Raw genomic sequence first — 23843 nt, forward strand, 5'->3', positions numbered from 1 at the left:
GATAGCATGCAGTTATGGGGTTGAATGGCTTAAGAGGGCAAATATTGTACAATGATTCCTTTCAAGCACAGCATATTGGCAAACCTCCGTCCTTTGCAAACAAGAAGTTTGACCTGGGGGAATGAACTTTAAGATCTCATTAAAATATATAGTTACTGTTTCTCATTTTAGCAGAAAGCTTAAAATGTGAAGGCAACATAACTTGAAAGTATCACCAAGTTTCTGATCATGAAAACAGACTGCTACAGTGCTTTAGTCATCATTTACTGTCTTTACAAAACCAGGGAGGTGATACTGATTTTGTACACTTTTGCTCCTGATGTTCAGGATAAAGAAAGACCCATAACTGTTTGAGGGAAGACAGGGAACACCAGTAAAGGGTGGGAGAGTAATTGACAGTTATGAACAGGCAGCAAGTCTCTTAACCCTCCCAAAGCAAAGGCTGAGGACGATGCAATAGCAGGAAGAACTGGGTTTGGCTGTAAGAGAATAGTAGGATTGGAGCCAGAAGAAAAACTTCTCTTTCTTAAACCAAAATGAAGAGGCAGAACAGAAATTAGAAAACTTCAGGAGGTTTGGAGTTTGGTTGCGACCCCCCCCCCCCCAAACCCAAACAAAAAACAAAAACAAAAAAACCCAATGAAACAAAAACCAAAACCAAAAAAAAACCACAAACCCCCCCCCCCCAAAAAACCCACCCTAAACCAGAAAGACAGTAGCTAGACTTCATCAACAGTTGGGGACAAAACCTGTTGAAAATACAAGATCTCACACCCACAGCTACCTTCCTTCCTGGTGAGTTATGCCTCTTAAAAAGATGCTTCCTTTAGCACACTTTAATTTTCATGCTTGCCACTGGCTAGCAAGCAGCTTTTTAAATATGTCTCAGGCTACCCAAGTAGTCAAGGATTTTCAGCTTGCTTTAGGCATACCAGTTAGAGGCAGATGGGAAAGACAGCAGCAATGGAGAGCCTTTGAAGAGGGCAATGCTGTGCTTACAGGGGAGTAAAACTATATCAGTTAGTAAATGGCAAGTGAGAAACAAAGGTCTTGGATTTTAGGATTTCTTAAAAATGAAAGCATGGAAAAATAGAAATAGCATAAAGAAATGCTCAATATTCTTGCACCGGTTATACTTCTGCTGCTTACTGTTAAGAATAACTGGTATAATCCTATGTTTTACTCAGGAAACATTGCTCAAGTTTGCACAAGATGTGTCTGCAGTAAGCCAAATGCTAAAGGTTTTCCTCCCATGCAAAGTCAAAATAAGAGAAGACAAAACCACACAGGACAGGAATTAGAACATCAGTTTCACATTCAGTTCTCAGAGATGACAAATAACAATTCAGGAGCAGATTCAAAGCTAAGCAGGAGGCAATGAGTGATCCTGAACAGCTGACCCAGGGAATACATCACATGAGGCTTTGGCTGAGTTTTCTTTTTAGACAATTCACAGGTCACAGATTTTACCAGGCCAGTACAAAATACTGGCCAAGCAGACTCCATTCATTCCAAGAATGATCCTTATCCCAAGTTTTGATGACTCCTTAGCTTTTGTCATCTCTCCCTATTCCCAGACTACTTCATCGGTTTGATGGCTTTTTAACTGAGCTTCTATAAATGGCACAAGTCTCCATCTTTCAGGTGCTATTTTGGTAAATGTCTTGTTTTGTTCACTTTAAGTGTCTTGGCTATGCAACACTTGAATATAAGTATAACACACATCTTCAAAACAGAAAACACTACCAGAAAACACATTTACATTAAGTATATTACACAGTGTTTTTAACTGTCAAAATTACTACAGCAAATAACCATTTCATTGTCAGGTATCTTGGTTATAGAAACTGTTTAATCTGACACATTCAGAAGGTGTTTAATCTGGGAATCAGTGACTATCAGGTCTCACGCACCCCAGGAAACGCAAGCTACAGAGCCACTGCCAAAGATAGGCAGACCTTGCTCCCCCCTCTGTAGCTAAGTCCTCTAACAAGTAGATAGCTATTGTCCGTTAACAACCACTTAGCTAGCATAAATGTGTTGATAGTTAAAGCACATCTAATGTACTTTAAAAGAGCAAGGAACACCATGTGCTTTAGCACTTCATTATTAGATGCAAAACATTGTTTACAGCATAAGTAGACAAAGTTTACAGCTCAAGATCTGGATGGAGCAGAACAAAGATCTTCTTATCCCTACAGAAGTGGGCACTTATTATTAGCACTTGTTCTGACGGAGGAGCAATAGTTGAACTGAGCCAATTCAGAATTTCCAAAATCACAAAGAATTTAAAAAAAAAATTCAAGACTAATATTGCTGTTTATAGTATTACATAAAATATTCCCACCCCAGCTGCTAAACTGAGAGAGGGTTCCAGTAAAATTATGTTCTGGTAGCCACCAGAAGCCCACCATGGGGCAAGTCTGCTTCACCTGAAGGTCCTCCAGGCTACCATCTCCCTGTACACCATGTTAATAACCGAGTCTTTATCCATCCCTTTCATGGCAGCTTCAACCAGACCAGGTGGAGAAAGTTGACAAGTCTCATCACACAAAACACTAACCCTTTCTGCCCACAACAGCACAGCCTTGCACTCCTGTCTACCCACCTTCCGCCAGCCTTTTTAAGGCGGGAAAGGAACAATTGATTTTCATCTTCTGAAGAAGCTTCTTTCCTCATCCTAAAAGCCATCCTCAGGCCCCCATCCCTTCCTTCACTGCTTTTCCAGTTTCTTGGACTGCTTGACTGTGATCCTGTTGGGTCAGGCTACTGGGATAGGTTTGCACAGTTTGCTGGAGCTGTTCCTGTGCTCCTTGCATGGACCAACCCTACCTTCACACACCATCAGCCCACATGCTTGCCTCTGCTCTTCATCTGTTTCCTCTCCTTCAGGCTTGCACTTCAGTTTGTCTGACATCATCCTGGTCTAATTTCTGCCATGAAGACTGTTCACAACTTTGCCAGCTTATTTTCCCAGGACATAGTCTGAGGCTAAAGCAGATGAACAGTGAGACAAACTTTCTTCAAACTCAGGAACAGGCTTCAGCAGCAGTGGCTAGGGAACTGTGACCACTGAATCTGTCCCCAACCCTCAGACCCAGCTGATGGGACAGAAGCACCTGATCAAGCTTCGCACACAGAGCAGCTCTTCATCTTTCTCTTCCCTCCACTGTTGACAAAAGCATTTGGTTGCAATACCATCAGAGGGAACATCTGAACATCTTTCACCTGTTCCTTTTAACAATGCACATCTAGTCTCAGTATTGCTATTTCCTTCTCCCAAGCTCATGCTTTGGCACACACAATGACAGCGGTAAACAATCTGCACTGAACTGGGTTCAGAAGTTTTCATTCTCTGCCTGCCTAGCAGAAAGCCGTGTGTATTACAGCAGTGCCATACTTACTGTGCAATGTTTTTTATAGATACCGAGACAGGGTATTTACTGTATTCACCCCTCATCTATTCAAATAGGTCACTCAAAGTTCAGTGTTGCACACACCACTGCCAGACAGGGTATCCGGAACACATTATTTTCTCAAGTACTCTGAAAAAGCATGACAAAACCAGACCTCAGTAAATGTGACTACCTATTAAAAAAAGCAGATTTAATCAATGCAATAGCTATGTCAAAATCTGAACCTTCAGCCCTCCCGATCTGTAGATTTACATCTTGCACTGGTTTTGGCTGGGATGGAGTTAATTTTCTTCATAGCAGCTAGTATGGGGCTATGTTTTGGATTTGTGCTGGAAACAGTGTTGATAATTCAGGGATGTTGTAGTTACTGCTGAGCAGTGCTTACACAGAGTCAAGGCCTTTTCTGCTTCTCAGCCCACCCCACCAGCGAGCAGGCTGGGGGGGCACAAGAAGTTGGGAGGGGACACAGCTGGGACAGCTGACCCCAACTGACAACAGGGATATCCCAGACCATATGATGTCAGGCTCAGCATATACAGCTGGGCTGGAAGGAGGAGGAAGGTGGCAACGTTTGGAGCAATGGTGTTTGTCTTCCCAAGTAACTGTTACAGCTGATGGAGCCCTGCTTTCCTGGAGATGGTTGAACACCTGCCTGCCGAGGAGAAGTGGTGAATGAATTCCTTGTTTTGCCTTGCTTGCATGCATGGCTTTTGCTTTACCTACTAAACTGCCTTTATCTCAACCCATGAGTTTTCTCACTTTTACTCTTCTGATTCTCTCCTGAGCGAGCTGCTGTGTGGTGCTTAGCTGCCGGCTGGGGTTAAACCATGACATATCTTCAGTTGTATATGCCATGTTAATGAAGCACTTTTCTAATATGAGACCTAACAGGAGTGGAAGGAAAAAAGTGGCAGAAAAAGAGATTATGAAGTATTTCAGCAGCTACTATCATGTATGTATTAAAAATATTTTAGTCCCTCCAACATACATGATCAGGAGTAAAAACTTGCCAGCTGTAATTCTTCTACACCAGAACAGAGCTGCTGCTGACTAACAGGGCAGGCACAGAGATGAACATGTAAACAGTTACACCTAAAAGATTGAATTTTTTAAGTTTTAGAAAAAAGCTATTAATGGGCTCCTTAGCAACTGAGGTGCATGATTCTTTACCATTCACATCATGGAATACTGTCAAGCCCACTGAATACATGAACAAGTCAAATGGAACAAAGCTATCGGTTCCCTCTCACGTACACCCCAGACTTTCCCAGGGCAAGAGCAAGAACAGGTTGGGTTCACTACAAAGCACCTACTGAGTGTTTCTCACACGGTTTCGCTCAGGGAAGTGGCAGGACTCCATCTTCAGCGACCATGCAGGTATGCCAAGTCTATAGTTCAAAACACTTCTTCCAGTCTCCAAACTTGAAAATCCACTGTGGAACACAAGCTATTTCACCTATTATTTGCAGCTGTTAAAAACCCACTTCTGCAGATCAAGTAATAAGTCTTTAATCTGTTTTGACAGGTTTACATAAATCAATAAATTGTAGTTAGAAGTCTTACCTCTAGGAAAACCTGGTACAGTTTACTATTAGCTATGCTGGCTTGTGGTGCTACCAGAAGTGAATTACAACAAAGGCTCATTTTTATCACCAGCTCAAACACTTTTGACCTTTAAAACATGACCTCTATTCAAGTCAGGATTGCACTTTAAACTCATTAAGCCACTTTTCTAGGACATACTATGTCAGGGTACTTCATCACAATTTCTGTATGTGTGCCTTGAGAGAAACTTTCCAAAAGATGATGCAGCAGGATTAAAAATGCCTGAGGTTATTCAGTTTTTTGGCTCCTTGATCAGACTCCCCAGACTAATACGGTCATCATGAAAACATTCTGCAACACTGACTCAATAGTATTTCAACGTTTAAATGTCAGAAGTGGATGAAAGCAGTATTGTGCAAAAGCTCTAACAACTGTTATTTTAGAAAATGCTTTATCAGACATTACCAAAGCTGTACTTCTAAACAAGGCAGTTTTCTTGTTTTACTTGCATGCTGTAATGTTCCCCAGACAGAGTTTTTACTAGTAGGCAGGCATGTGAAAGGATTCACTGCTTCAAGGTGATAGCCATTTTATACTAGACACATGCTTATTTTAATAGCAGCACGCAAAAAGCTGAACATCTCATGTTAAATGTTTGGATGCTTAGTTCAGCTAACAAATTTGCACATCCTTTTCACAAATCCTTTCTCAGCCAGTCTTGAGAAGAGCAGATGTTCCTTTTCTGTAGCAGGAGGAGGAAAACACCAGCTGCAGCTTCTTCTGCTATATCTGCTTCTGTTGCTCTGCTACAGATGCTCAAGCAAACCCATGCTACCCCTGCAAGGTACATGCTCCATCGTACTGCTGCGTGTCCCAGCACAATTCTCTGGCCTGAAACAAATGGCTAAAAAAAAGCGACCAGCAGAGAAAGGTCAGGAACTTTGTTCACCCGTCTCTTAAAATGAAACTGAGAAGTGGGACATGTAAAGCCAACAAGAGGAAGTCATTCCTTCAGTGCCTTCTTAGCACAGACATCAGCCAAGAGCTCAGAATTTTTTTCTTCAAAGAACTGGACTGGTTTTCATGCCTGCCAAAAGCACAAGAAGCTGTCATAGCATTTAGTTTACAAAAATTACTTGTTTCATCCTAATCTATCACTCTCTTGGTTAAAAAGAAGGCTATTTTGGTGTACTGTTCTTAAAGCCTTCTAGAAGGCCAGAAACCCATTTTCATACCAGTTTTGTTTTCATCAATTGCATGGCAACCAGGAGGAAAAAAACCCAAACCAAACAAAATAAAACCCTCAGTGCCAAAAAGGAATTTTCTCTTCCTCTTCCTTCCTCCCAAGTGGTTCTCACACTTTCTCTCACCCCTACTCCCTGCCGTTCCTATAAGCAAGAAAGTTAAAGACTCCGATGAAAACAAAACTTTGCACAAATTTCTTGCTATGCTTTTTTTTGTTGTTGCTGATGAACCATTAGCCTTTTATATGCTGCAGGCAGAAACAATTTTTAATAAGTCACTTGCGTATTCACATCCTGGGTTACATGAAAGGCCACACAGCACACTCAGCATTCATTATTAATCTAATCATGTTACCAAAGTACCAGCTAAGCTGGATCTTCACAGAAGATACAATTCCTCCAGTGACACCCAGTTCACAGACAGCACAGAAAGAATAACCAAGAAAGCCCTGCAAACCCTGCCCTGAGAAAGTGGCTTCTTTTGTGACACATGCACCTTGACATCAGTGCAAGTCAGAAGCACTGCATGAATGTTTCATCTTTGAGCTTGCTGGAAACTAAGGGATTGATGAAAATTCTGCACTGCAATATAGGTATCAATGTTTTTAGGAAGCTTGTGAAGCAACAGCAAAGTTCAACCCTATATTTTGAAATCTAATGACAAGCCAAAAGAAAGATCTAATTCTTTCTGCACTAAAGCAGAATCCAAACAAACTGCATCGAATACAACCTTTGCCAACATACAGGTTTTGGCCTTACTTTCAGAAAGCAGAACAAATAACAGCTTTGCTGACCCCAGTGAATGCTCAGTACATCAGGAGCCCTTTACAGATTTCAGAGGAGGTCTCAATTCAGCAGCTGCAGACTGTTGCCTGTTCTTGGCATCTCAGGTTATTAAAGGTTGATCTTGTTAAATCCTCTGGTTACCCCTATTTTCCTAGTCTTTTTTTGCACTGCAATGGACAAGTTCAATCTTTTGTTACACATCTCTACAAAGGTCTGAAAATGCTGTTTAACATGTTTTCCTAAGAAGCAAAATAATTACTGTTGACATTGAAAATACTGTTGCAATCTCAACTGGTAACCATCACAGCAAATGGGTTAGTCCCTGCCGGCTTCAGGCACTGAAAACTCAAGCAGACACCAACTTTCTTACTTACAATCTTCTCTGACAATAAACAGCTTTTAAAAGGAATGCAAGATGCTAGGAAAATATTGAGAAGTCTCCCTGTATTCCTAGTTTCTCCTTAACATAGTAAGAGTGCATAAAGCTATGAGTAAATAACTCCCTCTGGAATAAATTCCTGTTTTAAAGTACATTGTCTCCTATTACTTCTCACTAGGGAAAGCAATATGTGCTACTAACCATCATGTGATACCACTTCGACCTTGAGGAAGTGGACAAAAGGTTGAAATTGGAATCACAGCAGAAGTATATTTATTTAGCAGCAAAAGATCAAGGTCTTTCTCTGTGGGGACAGAAAACAGCAGGAATATTAAAAAAGTATCCGCCAGCTTTATAAATTGAACACAGAAATATGCCAATACCATTCAATACTTTACTCTTGCATTTACCAAGACTTCAACTAAAGTATAAGCTTTCCCCTCAAAAAAGATAGCAGCCATCCCCACATTAAGTATTAAGCTAATAACAAGGTTAGATCAGTGCTCTTGGGGAGGAAAACAAGGGGAAGGGGACATGAACATGACATGTGAAAATACTGTAAAAGCATGCTATAAAAAAATCCCCAAACCTGCAAACACACAGCTCTTGCGAATACTGTCAATACTTCATAAAAAATGAACAACACTTTTTCCTCCTCTCCCTACAGTACATGTTCAACATAAAGAAGTGAAGAGTTTTGATTTCTGTTTTTGAAAGTAGCCGAAGAAAGTGCGCCTTATGAGTTACTGAGGGTATCAAGTTGACTCTTCCCTATTCTGTAGATGTTCATCAGAAAAACGGGAAGTCCTACAACCCAACTTCAGTCACAAATTCCATTGAACTCTGTTCCAGCAAAGAGAGTGCAGCTGAGACCAAGGGCTGGCACTCCTCCAAACATACTGCAAAGCAAATCCCAGATGACCAAGTCTGTACATCACGTAAATGCAGACACATTTGAGTAAAACACACTGTGCTTTCCTTGGACCATGGCAAGAGAGGCAATGCAATCTGCAGCTTGGAAGCTGCCAGGAAAGGAAGATCTTCCAGCTTTTAATGACCCCTGATGTTGCATTATTTCATTGCTTTGTTTCTTTAACAGAGAAAGAGATTTGGCACAATGTGTAGATAGATGTTTGATGTAAATCATGTTATTTACCTATCTTAGAGCACCTTGTTTGACAGCCAGGCTTTAAAGACACTCCTCCCACAGAGCATGACTTACAATGCATTTGGTGATCCAGTGCTTTCCATAAGACCAGTGACAGGGTGCCCTGTGGGCAAGCATGGCTGGCATGCACCAGCATCCTTCATGCACCCACCCAGCCTTGCAGCCCAGGTCCTTACCCTGCATTCAGTGGCCCTCTACAAATTCCTCCCACTTCTAAGCCTCCAGTGTGGGGTACATTCTGCACAATGCCAGTAACCCATTCCCCTTTCTTTCCTTGCTCCCACTGCTCTTCCCTATTCCCCCCACCGGGAAACAAACACACCAGTGCCCTGAGCGTAACTACACCATAGCAGGGCAATTGGGTGCATTGAGGGGTGCTTGGCTGCAGGAACCACTGCAGCTTTTATTGCCTTCATGTGCAAATTCTGCCTTTGGCTCTACAACAGGCAGACTGTTAGGGAGCAGAATGATAGGGGTAGTGAAAAGCATTGGTTTTAAGGCAATTTCATTCATTGCAAGAGTTCCTCTTACACTCTTACTTGCTGCACCAAATTTTATAATGCTCCCATCCACTTTGATGGTAACCAAGTCTTAGAAATAGTTAACATAGATGGCAGAGCTTAAGTTGTCAGACAAGCTTTACCACTTCCCTTGCAGGGTGAATGCACGACCAATAACCCAAAAGCTTTAACAGCCCAGGTGGGAGCAATAAGAGCCAGGATTAGAATCCAGGCTCTCATCTCTGCTGCCTCGCAAAGTGAGTAGGGCACTCGTGCACTGCAGACATTTATAGCACATCTTTACAATTGCAAATCTTTGAGCTCTCATTGCAGAGCAGGCTAGCTGTTTGTCCTCTGGGTAGCTGGAAGATTATGCATGCATTTAACCATCATCCTGCCAGAATAAATCTGTACTCAATACCACAATAACAACTCACTTGTCAACACTTCCCAGTTCAACTTGAACAAAAACCTGCAAGATTTTCTCCCCTTCAAGCTGGTAGAGCTGTTACACTTATAACTAGTGGAGGTCTCCGCTTCCAAGCCAGAACCTGCCTAGCATTTATAGTGACTGGAAACCCTGTGAAATCCTTGCTAGCACTTCAAGCCCGAGAGCAGCTCCATTCATTCACTTGAGAGGATTCATTCACAGCCCTTCCCCCAGACTCAAATTTGTCAGGCTCAAAACCCATTCACAGCTCAGTCTCTACTTTTGAAACCTATTTCAGGCCTTAGTTGTCAAGAATGACGTTAGCATGCAGTAGAAACAGTGGAATACATTAAGTGTTCGAGGCCATGTCCTGCTGCCGCTACAGAAACAGGCAACCACTATCTCACCTCTTTATTTTGCAGCTAACACAAGGCTAATTTCAAATGCATACACTGTGGGCAGTTACAGCAAGGATATTTTGGGCTATCGTTGCTTTTTTTACAAACAGAAACAGGTAACTCCATGGATTGCTTTCTCATCTGCACATGCATGGGTATCTAAGAGGTCCTCTGACTACCTCATGTGATTTGGAAGTGCAAAATAAAAACCTTTGCAAGGAATATATTTTGTTTGGGTTTTAAAGAAAACATTCCTTTGCACATATGACTGAATTAGTTTAAGTTGTACTAATTCAAGAGTGTGTGCCAGTTCCTGAACTTGGTTGAAAAACAGATATAACTTAAATTTTCCAAAGAATGGCTCAGTTTAAAGAACCTCTTCCCCTGTCAGTGTTAAATCTGGGATTGAAGAGATTACCCTGAAATCTCTCATTTGTGCACTACAGAAAGTGCATAAGCAATTGGAAGAAGCATGGGCAGCTGGAAAACAAGCAAACAGCGAGAACCATTTTCACAGCCCTCACTACTTTGAGTGAGATGGAGAGAATTTGAGGGTCTTACTTGGCCCCACACGGAGGCCAGCACATGCCTATCACTACATATATCAACGAAAATAGCAAAAGCAATTATGGAAGGCTGTCACACTATCAGCTTCAAATGACAGTGGCTCCAGAACATCAAGAAGAGGTGGTCTCACAAATATCTGAGCCCCTCCAACGTGCATACATACTCTTAGCAACTCTGGGACACTGCTATACCCCTCCTCTTAATAGATCCTTGAATTTAAATGTAGGTGAGTAGAAAGCCATCTTTCTCAGAGCACGTGAAATAGAGACTAACAGCAATCAAAAGCACCATACAGTACACACACTGGGCCACGCAACCCTGCTACTTAACCAGCTTAGTTATAAGTCTGACCACATGTTGCTTTAAAAAGCATCTTCCCAAGTCCTAACTGTCAGCAAGAGTCCCTCACAGAGGACTGCCATTAACTCCTGTTGCAGAACACTGTAGGTTTTGCGATAGCTGTACCTACTAACAGGATTCACACAGTCTCTAGTGAACAACATCAACAGCCAAAAGCACTTTGTAGCATTACTCCATACCTAAAGAGGTAAAAACTGCCACAGGGTTCCTTCTCCAGTCAGTGAATTGTTGAGATATTTGCACCAAAAATGATTTTTTAAGGGAACCCAGGCTCATAATGCTCAGCTGCTGCCTTATCTCATAAAGCACTTGCCTGCAGTAGCTGGAGGCAAAAGTCAGGTGCAAGGTCACACCAACACATTCAGTGAGCACTGATGCCTCCATTCCCTGGGTTGTTTTTCCAATCCAGAACTGGATGTACAGTGGCACATTGGTTCTTTTGTAAATTTCATCAATTACTGGACCAGTTTTAGGTTGTCCACTCGCAAAGATGTAGCTAAGCAAGTCATAAGGGCCTGGATTTCTAGCATCCACAAAGCTATAGCAAAAGCCTTCTGGTCTAGAACCATGTTTCTTGTTGAACACTCAGTTTCTTGTTTCCAATACAGTGAGATCCCACCAGCACATACCTGTGGGCTCTTCATCAACAGTCGTGATCTACACAAAGCAGTGCTATAAAGGTCATCAGGTGAAGTTGCTGTCTCACCTCTTCTGATCTATGAAGCACCATTTACATCCCCCCTCAGCAGTTTCTGCAAGAGCCTTAACAAACACTTCCAAAAATCAACAGCTCTCCAGGACATGGCAGTTGGAAAAGGAGGATTTCAGCATGTGAAATGTACACGCCTGCAAGGGAGCTGTTAAAAATCAGATTCCATCAGCCCAAGTAATTTTCTCCTCTGGTCCAAAGCAAGCAGACACATGACCACATAACAAAGCTTTTTGAATGCTACTCTAGAGTTATAGCACAATGGGATATGTGACAGGCAGAATGCACCACTCGCTGGCCAGCTACGCCAGCAGTGTGGCATGCAACCATCACAGCCCGCAGTCCAGCATGGGTACACAGCACGTGTGCCCTGGCATACGTGCTGTGATTTATTTCATCATTAATACACCAGAAGTAAAGGCTTTGGCTGCTCCTGGATGAATAGGAACTACACCCTTAGCAAAGTTGAAACAGTGCAGAAGGACCTACCCAGAGGTTAGAAGCAACACTTAAGCCCTTCCACACTAAGTGAAGGATAAAACAGCATCCTTCCATCCCACAGTTACTGTCACAGCTTCTTCCCAACAGCAATTTCATATGAATCCCTTAAGCAAGGTGCAAACCTCAAGTCCCTCTGCTACCTCTAATATCCACAGCTGTGTTTTTCCCTGCACAACTCAGACTCAATCTTTCCTTTACCGTTCTTCCAGATGTGGAAGTTTGGGTCAGTGATGTGCAAGAATCACTGCCAGCCTCCCCTGGTAGCCTGCTTCCCTAGTCCTTGGTGTGCTCCATGTGGTACCATGACTCAGCTACAACTGATACCTTAGTGAGGCCACCTCAGGTTACACTTTAATATTAACTAGGAGCTGCAGAATGAAGCCGTCAGTTTGATCTGACAAGCAGCTAGTCTTAAACCAAACAGGCTTTCAAGTTGCACCACAGATAATCTAAGTTTCAAAGGAGAAAGTGAAGGAAAGATGAGAGAGCCCTGTGCTTTCTTGGTGAAGATGAACCTACAAACTACACCAATATGAAGGCATCAGAGCATGAACTAGCTTCAAATTTGTCTCTCCTATTAAGAAAAAAAAGAGTAAAAAAAAAAGAGAACGAGAAAAAGAGTTAAAAAAGAGTTAAAAAAGAGTTAAAAAAGAGTTAAAAAAGAGTTAAAAAAGAGTTAAAAAAGAGTTAAAAAAGAGTTAAAAAAGAGTTAAAAAAGAGTTAAAAAAGAGTTAAAAAAGAGTTAAAAAAGAGTTAAAAAAGAGTTAAAAAAGAGTTAAAAAAGAGTTAAAAAAGAGTTAAAAAAGAGTTAAAAAAGAGTTAAAAAAGAGTTAAAAAAGAGTTAAAAAAGAGTTAAAAAAGAGTTAAAAAAGAGTTAAAAAAGAGTTAAAAAAGAGTTAAAAAAGAGTTAAAAAAGAGTTAAAAAAGAGTTAAAAAAGAGTTAAAAAAGAGTTAAAAAAGAGTTAAAAAAGAGTTAAAAAAGAGTTAAAAAAGAGTTAAAAAACCCTAAAAAAAAACCAAAAAAATTCACAGTTCCTTTTACGAGAGGGTGTGCCTAAAAGAAAGGTGGAAAACTTTGGGAAAGAGAGCCAGCTCTGAAATGACTATACTGTTGCTTCAGTGCAATGCTATAGGATAAGTGCCATATGGTTTAGTCTCCAAAAAACAAAGGTCACATCCATCATTACTCAGCAGCATTATTCCACAACTATACACGCTGAGCAATGACCCATAACATGTGCACAAATTACCTCAACATCCCAGTGAGCAGGTCAATGCATCCTGTACAGAAATTAACACAAAGGTTTCTCTCTCCTTCAGATCTTAATAGTAAGACTTTTCATATGCAAATATCACTATCCAAGCAATTATTGGATTGATTGATAACTTGCATATGAAAACTCTGGCATATCTGCACAAATGTATAACTATCTGGAACAAAAAACTGTTCAACTCAATAGGTGGTAGTCTGTCTGCTAGGTAAGTACCCCTGAGGATGAAAACATGAAACAGCGAGTATACCTGCTGATCAATATCCCTTCAGAGACTGAGCTACTTCAGGGATGGGTATATCCTGGCTAAGTAGGATTCTTCCAAGAGTTTCATCTCATGAAGCACCCTAATTTCAAACATTTGGCCTTTATAGAGCTGCTGCCAGCCACGTTCACAGGTGCTTTATTAGGCTTAAGGCAGACAGAGGGGGTAGATGAGTCAGAGTTCATAATCTACAACATGTAAGTGGACTACCACTCCCAGAAGAATGATTTTTTTGCCAAATCCATACAAAACAGGTTACCAAGAAGTATCTTAACATTTTCTGCTTTTAGTCAGCTAGTTGTACCGCTACGTTACGATGTCATGCATTTACCTCTAAGCACAAAGCTTTAAAGATTTCCTGTAGTCTGAAAGAAATGGACTTAAAATAGCGCATTTGAGTAGCATTAATTCACTCATGAGCTGCCAGGGTGGCACGGCTGCCAACTTCGCTCACGGAGAAACAGCAGCATGAAACCTGGCAGAATTCACTTGTAGCCTTCATGGGTCCCAAGCCTTCATGGGACCCAAGCCTTCATGGGACCCTGGTAGCCCCCCAGGAATGGGGTGGGCTCCAAAGCAACCCTCCACGGTCCCACAGTCCTGACAACTGGAGCAGCTTGGGCTTTCTATGGTGCTACAGTACTGCAAAACTGTTGGCTTTAACTGAAGCCAGTTAAGCACTTCAGGGTTTGACCTTTTAAGTATATTAAACTGCATGTCCATTTTTACACAGCAGCTTCCAACTGTGATCTTGTCAGTGAGGAACACTGCAACTAGCCATTGCAAACCAATTTAATAAAAATGAATACAATGAAGGAGGCAGGTTTTGGGACCTAAAATGGATTATGTGATTTTCTATTGTAAAGAAAATGGAAAAGAATGAGGATTTAAATTTTCAAAATAAAAAATTACTTCTCAAAAGAAATTTGCAGGAGAGTTTTCCTTCACTGTGTCTTCATTTTCCTAACGTTGAAGCTAAAGCTTCAGTGTTTCACACAAGTTCCTGTCCTATGAACAGCTGAGTAAGTAAAAAGAAATAAGACAAATGCTGGCAGTTCTGGTTATGAAATTGCAGCATATACTTTGTGAAACAAAGTGTATTCCATTTCATGCAGAGAGAGATAAGGTTAGAAAAACGAGGCCTCCCTTGGTTCAAATTCAAGCTTAGCAGAAGAAGGTGTAATTTCCAAGAACCCAAGAGAAATAATGTCTGCTTAATTATGGATGATTATAACCCTAGCCAGCCACAACAGATTTACTGTAAACCTGATTTGCATTGTATGCCAAAGCTTCAATCAGGGTTTAAACCCCCTCAAATCTGTATTATCATTTATAGCATGGTAGTTGCACATCTGCAAAGAGGCAAGCAACAGTAAAAGCCAAACTTGAGGCAGAATCTGATGTTCTGGGTATTACAAAGATAATCTTTGGAAAGGAGGATGTGGTAAATTTTATTGATTAAAATTAACCTAATCCAATAAGACATTAGGGCTTGTGACACAGCTGTTCATGCCCACCTTAAGCTTTTGTTATTTGACAGAAGAATTTCCCAAGCGATATTGGAAATGTATTGGTGTAATGCCTAGAGAGCTTCTGTTCAAGGCACCCATGGTTACATTGCTTGAAGTGAGAAAATTCCCAACTCCTAATTGCTTATTCTTGATTTTATTCTTCTCAGGAGTTCAAGGATACTGGATACTATCCATTTTTCTCTACTTTTTTTTTTAAATATGCAATAAACTTTCCTTAAAGACAAAAGCAATAAACAACATATATGAGCAACCAAAAGTTCAATTTATCAGATGTGCAATTTCAGGGAGAAAGGGGCCAGCAATCTGACAGAACAAAATGTTTTTTCTCCAATATCAAACATAACACCCTAGTCAAACATTACTGACCTCTGCAAATCTTAAAAGCCTGCTCACTGTGTTTAAAAAAATTATTTCCTATGCTGTATACATATAACAGATACTGTGCTTAGCACAGAAGGTATTTGCAGAAGCATCAGCTACCAGCGGCAGCATTCTACTTTCATGTTAAACTTGGAAAGTTTTTATTAAAGCTGGACTACAGGAAGTAAGTGTGCAAACAGTGGTCTGAAAAGCAGCTGAAAGTAGACATTCTTCACCCATTTAATTAACTCTGGCACACAAAAATACAGAGAAAGCTGCTATAATATAATATTTTGATTACAAATATGGTGAGAAAAACCCCATAACTCCTGCCATAGTACTGTCACAGCCATGTGCTGCCTCAGTCTTTTGCTATTTATTGCTTATTTCAGTATTTATTACTCGTCAGTATGGGCCAAAACACATTGCTGATTAGCTGAAACAGTATTTGCTGTCATTTCAGCAGCAGCCAACTGAATGGAAAAACTCACCTTGCTTTACCCTTTCAGTCTGTTTATTGTCATTGCTACCCATAGTGTCCTAAATACTAAAAAGTCCTCTCTGTGCATTGAGGTTTTATAGAAGCAAAAAAAGCTTGCACCTGTAAACAGAAATCATGTATGTCAGAGAGGCAGTTCCCACTCCTAGGTTTTGCCCAGGAGGGCATGGCGGGGACCAAGCAGGCAGCAGCACAGCTCTGGGCAGTTTCACAACTTGTTGCCATGCCTGGGGCCAAAGGCACCATTCTGCCTCCTCTGACCCAGCCCCACTGCCACAAGCACATAGCTGGGGGGGGGACCCCGTGCATCCCACGGGGGCTGCCCCAGCACTGGGGAGCAGGGGCGAGCACCCAGCTGGGACCCGACCCCTCCACTCAGCAGCAGCAAAAGCTGATCCATCCTGCAAAACTGCACCCCCAACAAGGCTGAAGGCCACCCCCAACACGTGCACCTCCATGTGCTGTTGAGGTAGCCTGTGCCCTACTCCCAAGCCTCCCAGGCTTGCACTGGTCTTGTTTTGTCACAGTTTGAATTACAACCCTGTTGCTCTCTCCGAGGCTGCCATCTCGATTTCCAAAGTCCCCAGTTTTGTTCAAGCTCTGTTGGGATAAGGAAAATGCTATAACATGCAAAAGACAGCACGTCAACATGTTTGACCCCTAATCAAGCACACAGAGCGGGCAATAACTGTGCAGTGAGAAGAGATGTGGCATTTTCTCATGCTGCTGTTTTGCCAGGTCAGGGCTGGGGTGAACATGGCCATGCACCTTTGCTATCCCAGCCTGTCCCTGACACTGGCCCAGCCGCCCTGGACAGCATTACTCACCTCTTGAAGGAGCGGGGCTAGGGGCTACACAGCTATGAGACACAGGCATTTCTGCAAGGTTTTTTTGTATGTGTTCATTGCTGGTTTGTTTTCACATTACTCAGAGTCCATCTCAGGGCAAAATCTCATGGTGCAACTGAGTTATCCCAACAGTTCTCTGTGAAGGGAGAAGTTTCCCATGCCCTCTTCTTTCCCCCATAGCAGCTCTGTCCACACAAGAGCACCCCCAGAGCCTTCATCACCCTCACCACCCTCTCCTCCCTAAGGAGCACTGGGGCCAGTGTGCCGAGGCACAGGAGGAGGACATCCAGCATCATTGCGTTGCCACATCAGCTCCACCTGTGACAACCCAACCTTTATGCTCCAGCACTCATCCCCACCTCATGCAGTAGCAAGTATTGCCGTGAACATTACCAGTAAATTATAATTTTCCAAATGGAGAACCAGAAATGCTTCCAGGTACCTAACAGCCCTGACAGCGACTGTTCTGGCTGCAAAGTCCTATCACCTGCTGGCAGAGCTAAAGGAGTGTTTCTTCTAGAAAACTGCTAATGACATGAACCCATGTGAAAATAAACACAAGGAAGAGCAGGGGGTTACTCATAGCAGATGGCAACTGAAGTCATTAATTGTAAAAATAACTTCATATTTCTGTGTGAAATATCAAGGGAGATGCTTCAAGTTAAATAGAGGACTTGAGTTCAAAGCAACAAGTAGCCCTGAGAAGGTGAGAGGGTGAAAAAACCCATGAAGATATGTTAATAATGATAATAGAAGAGAAAAGGCTGGATTTGGAGACTAATCATTATTCCTACCTTGCCAGAAGCCAGCAGGCAGGGGAGTTGCAACAATCCAAGGATGAACCTTGAGTAAAATCAAAGCTTGACTCACTGACATTTCCTGAGATGGTGGAGCTGATCTAACCTCTCAGCAAGCAAGGTGGAGACCTGCTCCCTCCCCTCTCTCAAGTGTGCTGCTACATCCCATCGCCTTCCTCTTGCCAGCACTGATTCTCCTCTGACCCCTTAATCAGACCAGCCAGCTCACTAAACCACTAGAAAACTAACTCAGCAAAAGAGCTACAAATTTCCTGCCAGCATAGCAAGCTGACACAGCTGACCAAGGGCGATCTCTTGCAACTGCACAATGGAGGCAACAGGAGTGTGCAGGGAAAGACAGTCCTCTCTGGCAGCGGTAAGACACCTGCCATCTGAAATATGTGAACAGGGAACCACTCTGCACCAAAAGAGGAAGAGAGCAGAGGCAGCAATGTTTGCTACAGCAAATGGGACAGTGTAATGAATAGGAAGTGGGAATGGCTGATTTTTACAACAATGCCCCTAAGACAAGATCATTGGCCACTAGCGGCCCTGCGACTGCTAAAGAGGTAACCGTCAATGCCACGCAGTGATGGTGAGGGGAATGGTGTGGAAACAAAGCCCAGGGCACGGTTTTATGGTTGATTCCCGACTGAAGTGCTCTCATTCTAAAGTTACTCCATTCTAAAGCTCCTATGGTTTATCATCACACTGAGGTTTCCCAGCTTGCACTACCAATCAGAGTTCAGGTTTCCTTTTCCCTACAGAAATTCCTGGGAACTAAAGTTTAGGACTAAAAACACCATCATCAGCAAACACAGAGCAGAAGCAAGACACTTAGAGTGGTGTCCCAGGCAATAAATTGAGTACAACAGGCATCTTTGAAAAATTCTGACCAGACTGAATGTAAAATATGCTTTTACATATAATAGCAGCACTTCAGCTACTCCAAAAGCACAAGGATATTGCACCTTATTTCCTTGCTCAGTAATTATGAAAATATTGTTGAGTGTTTTGAGAATAAAGTGTACATCGCACAGTACATTTGCACAAAGGTGCTAAAATCCCTGTGCAGTTGCAGATGAATGCTTAATCACAGACTGTCGCTTCAAAAGATGAGTATTCCTGAACAATGGGTTAGAGGAATTAAAGGAAGAGCAGAGTCCAGGTCATCTTATTGCCCTGCCTGCACTTACCACTGAAACACTGAGATGATATGGATCATTAACCCAGTAAGAGCCCCGGTGATTTTCTTCTATCTTAGCAACTTGAATCTCTCCACAAGCACTAGTGCCAAGAAGGGAGCACAAGCACGACCGTGAAGCCAGAAACAAAAGACTTTCCCCAGTTAGTCACATAAGCTTCACTCAGCTTCTCACAAAACCACAGCCTTTGGTTCTAGTACCCTGCCCTGACTTTCACTGAAGATGGTCACCACAGTAACTCTGAGGAGATTGTCTTAATTATTTCTAAATCATTCTTTGAATTAAACTTTTCACATTGGGCATTAGTTTCTCATACCGAATGCTATAAAATTCCAACATTAAGTTAATCCAACTAATTCAAGAAGTTGAATTAAAAATTACAATACTCAAGAACACAACAGGCCTGAACTTCTGTATTTAAAGGCCAGGGGTAGGTGTGCTTTCATTTACTTACCTTTTTGCTTCTTCTAAGTGGCACAGATACTCATAAGCAATGTTCTGACGCCTCCTCTCATCCATTTCCTCTGCTGAAATCCTTTCATCATCCACAATAGCTGCAAACAGAAACCCATATCAAGTTACACGAGTCGGGGTGATTCTTAGAGCAATTTTACTGAGAACCTAGGCAATTTACTACAGAAGAGAAATTGAAAGTCATCCCTCCTGCTCAAAAGTGGCCTTTTACAGCATGGTGCACAAAGATATCTGGGTTGCCAAAAAGATTCTGTTCTCTGTATGATGAATTCCTCAAGTTTCACTTGTTCAAAACCAAGCTCTTTGTCCGTCGCCTGGTTTGGGGACAGGATGGAGCACTCAAACATGTGGGGCTGACTTTGGGAGCCAGCAGAGTTTCAGCTTACACATCCTCAGAGGAGTTTGAGGACTCCTGTAGGGAAGCTCAAAGCAAGCAGCAGATGGAGCAGCCCTGGGCTAAGCTGAGCCTCAGCAGCAGAGCTGAAGACAGCAATGCACTGCAAACGTATCTCAGGGCAACCTGGAAACAAGCTGCAGCTTCAGGAACCTGTGAGACTGCAATAGACTGAGCTGCATCCCACTGATGGGGATGATGAGGGCTGTAATCAAATGAACAAACTGTGGTATTCACACTCCTACTTACCGCTGCACCCACATCACCTCCCATAAAAGCACTCCCCCAGCCTATTAAGAATGACTCTGTGCACATCTCCAGCTGCAGACAACACTGATTATTAACATCTACTACCCCACGACTGATCTCCCTCTCTTTGTAGGGTAGAAAGGTCCTCTGATTAGATATACAATTCTTCCAAATGCTTCTAGCAATGAACCTGAAGGACCATACAGTAGTGCTGAATCTTAATCACAGCATGTGAGGCTTTTGGAAACAGCTTTCATTATAAACCAGTTACCAAAGTGACACCCTATTTGTGCTAGCAGCTGCCAAAAAGAGCTGCCCCTGCCCTCCCTCATGTTTCCCAGCCACATACTCGTGTCACCTCTCATGTCAGAGCCAGCAATCCTGCAGCTGCATCAGTGAACCAGAACAAGGGGCAGCCCTCACTGAAGAGCTATGACGATGAAGAGACCCACTTCTAGGAAGATCAGGTCCCTGATCTGAGCTGCTGCACACCTGCAGACACACTGGCACAGGCTCAAGGGAGGGGACGGAAATGCAGGGCTGGGCCAGCCACTTTCTGCGGCAGCCCACAAGCCAGTTAACTGAGAACACCAAGACATCTTTGGTAAAAAACTCACGGGCCTCTCTCCTCCTCAAATGCACTGTGAGATGCTTTTAAAAAACTGTTACACAGACTGCACTTGCCACAAGCAAGTTTTCAGTGGTTCCCTGATGCAGCTGCCTCATGGAGTGGGTAAACACCTTCCAGTAGCTGATACAGGCAACTCAAGTAAAAGGCATATAATAAAGCCAGGAGTTGGGCTTTAACAGTACACACATACATTGAAGGCTGTACCTCAAAAAGACCCACAGAAATTATCCCACATGCATTTACTGAGGACACAAAAGAAATGACACTGCTTGCCCACATTTTGGACTGATGCTACCACACATTTGTTAACATATCATATAGCTGCTTTGAGCTTTGTAGTTTCAGTTTTAATCACTACAGGCATTGATATCTCTCATCTTCCTTTGCTTTTCGGATGACTCTTCCTAATTACCCAGAAGCTTCATACACTGATAAAACAAATAAGTATCTTGCTCAGAGTCTCTTTTAAGTCTGGTAGCTCCAATAAGGATGACTCACTCTACAATGAGCTCTCAGATACTGTAATCAGGTCATCGCTTGCTATGAACCAAAACATTAGTTTGGAGGCAAACATGAGATGCAGGTGGTAAAACACTCAGCCTGACAAACTGGCCATGGAAGCTGCTCTACTGCTGCTCTTGCCCAGGCCACCATCAGCGAGCCCAGGTCATGCTGCTCCCACTCCCTGACACAGTTCCTCTGCTGCAGAGGGCTCCTGGCTCTCAAGAGCAAGGGAGAAGTGTTGATGAGCCACCATGCTGAAATTTAATATATCACTTTATTACTTGTGACATTGAGCTCTAAGGCCATTTTTCAAACATCATAGGTCTCCCTCAGCTATGACAGCCCCACAGAGGAAGATAAATGCCATCAGAGGAGCCCAGCTGACCATCAATCATAGTGGGCTATAGCCCTGTCAGCCAGGATGGGACAGCCAATACCAGACTAAGACTTCGTTCCCTGTGACACAGCTCCCATGCCCTGGGAGCTCATTAAGCAGCCATTTACTCTTGCCGTCCAAACACAACTCACCACAACCATAAGCAAAGCAGCAAAAAAAGGCAGCTTGTCTGCAAGTAGGAGTAAGAAAACCACATAACCTATTTGATAAGTATCAGTCTAGGAATTTACCTGAATAACACTAATGCTTTACGATCTAGTCCTGGATCTACACATCCACAGGTCCCTCCCATCCTCAATTAGGACATCCCAGATCAAGCAGCCCTGGCCAGCCTCAAATCCCTCATTGAAATTATTTGCAAAGTTTGATTCAGAGGGTGGATGAAGGCACTGACAGATACTGTGGGATTGTAATGGTTGTTCTGCTTAGGAAACCCTCCAATAATGAGGGGAAAGGGCAAGAGGTGAGAACAAGTAACTTGTAGACACTGAAAAGTGGAAAACCCAGATCCTTTCTAGAAGAGATACTGTATCAGCAGCTCACAAGTAGGAAAACAGGCTTCTTTCCTGCCAGGGACAAAGCAGCTGTTTCTGAGCTGAATAACTGAGCCCTGAAAAGACAGAGCACAGGGAGTGCCAACACCTACAGAGCTTATGCTGGAAGGAGCCTCTTGCAACACTGGCTTCCAATAAGACTGATTGCATGCTTTCCCCCTCCAGCACACACTGGCTTCAAACAACAGTGTTATCACATCAAATAAGCGGTTACAGACACTTTTAGAAACAGCAATGACAACCTGCAGGATAGACATGGGCCCAGGACTGAGCTGTAGAGGAAACTACTTTGAAGACTTGGGTCCTTAGAGTCTAGTCTACTATAATATATTTTGGCAAAGGCTTCAGTTTTTGACTAGAGTCCTGCATATAGCTTTCCACAACTTCAAACACCCTATGAGTGCATCCATCAATCCAGCCACACCAAATTCAACACACAAACGAGCTTGGTTTGAAGACAGAAAGCTCAGTCTTTCTGCCTAACAGGGCATGTATTAGTCATAAGACTGGGAAGATTGATGAAAGAACAAACACGTTTCTGCTGTATCAGTAACTTCTTGATAGTGCTCAACTCACAAGGGAAGATGTTACAGGGTAGAGTAAGCAGGGCTAGGCTTCACCTGAAGACATTCAGCCCACTGGTAAAGCCAAGGAGGATCCAGGCAGACACAAAATGTTGCAGCTGAAAAGATCCAAATACCACAGAACAAGGCACATGCACACTACCTAGAAGCTATACAGGGCTGGGGGGAAAGGCATCTAAAATAACATCTTATGATTCAATTAATCAATTTAGTGACTTGATTTGGAATTAAGAGGGAAAATATCAAATATTGCCTCAAAGAGGAAATGTTAAAAGTATATCTGGACTACTGACAAGAACTATAAAAATGCCAGTGTAGCTAGCTTAAAAGCTCTCCATTTCGATTCAGTTTAGATGTTGTCACCCTGTTAGCCAACAGTCAATACATACAAAGCATGTGTGCTAAGACACCAAGTTCCCTCATTACAGGTATTCCTTCATGGAAAAACACCAAAGGAAGAGTGTGTATGAAACACTGCATGGAGCAGTGAGCAGTACTAAAGCTTAAATTGCCACACCTAATTTTGAACAAACACAAGAACAGACTTACTCTGGCACTCAGTATGATGCAACAATTGTGTAAGTATACTCTTCCCACAATTGATTCAATGGGAATAAAGTCACATTCTACTAGCAACTTCCTACATATTCTCATTCCACATATTTCTTACAAAAATAAGTCTGTTTACCAGGGAGCGTTCATAAATTGAGAGATTTGAGCATCTTCCACCAGCTGACGTACTGCACTTACACCCATCCTTATCTTTGTCTGAAATATTTGTCCTGTGTACCACCATCATGGAAGAAAGAGAAGAATAGGCAAGGCAGTAGCTAGGACCAGTGGATGTCTGGGGTTTGGTTATGGATTGCAAAAACTTTCTGATGTGCCCTGATCCAAGACAGCCACTCCAGCTGTTGACAAACACTTGGAGCTCTGTCAGCTGCTGACCACAGGGCTGCCAACGCAACCCAAGGCATGCCATGTGCCTACAGTCAACACAGCTACTGGGTCTGACTCAGCATTAGTAGACAACATAAAAGCATTTCAACCTTCTGGATTTGAGTAAGTTTTCAGAAATAGGGCCACCACTTCTGAAGCTGCAATTTAATTATTGAAACTAGTAATCAGCCCAGGTGTGCAAGAGCCACTGGAGCCATGACCTTACTTACTAACAGTGTCTAGAAAGCGATTCAAAACTTCAGGTTCACATAAGATATGCTCAGTTTACACAAGAATTTTGAGAACAAGTACTGGCTGTGTAAATGTTGCCCAAGTT

At 42.5% G+C, this 23843-nt stretch overlaps 1 protein-coding gene across 3 annotated transcripts in view; it reads right to left on the minus strand.

Annotated features, from left to right (window-relative positions):
* IQGAP2 (IQ motif containing GTPase activating protein 2) overlaps positions 1–23843 on the minus strand; it is a 130752-nt gene that overhangs the window by 89034 nt on the left and 17875 nt on the right. For all 3 annotated transcript variants that reach the window (XM_075021369.1, XM_075021370.1, XM_075021371.1), the window contains one exon: positions 19235–19334. In XM_075021369.1, coding sequence (XP_074877470.1) covers positions 19235–19334 — 100 coding nt within the window. Of the gene's footprint in view, positions 1–19234; positions 19335–23843 lie in introns of those variants that run through there.

The sequence above is a fragment of the Buteo buteo genome, chromosome Z, assembly GCF_964188355.1.
Source record: "Buteo buteo chromosome Z, bButBut1.hap1.1, whole genome shotgun sequence".
NCBI lineage: Eukaryota > Metazoa > Chordata > Aves > Accipitriformes > Accipitridae > Buteo > Buteo buteo.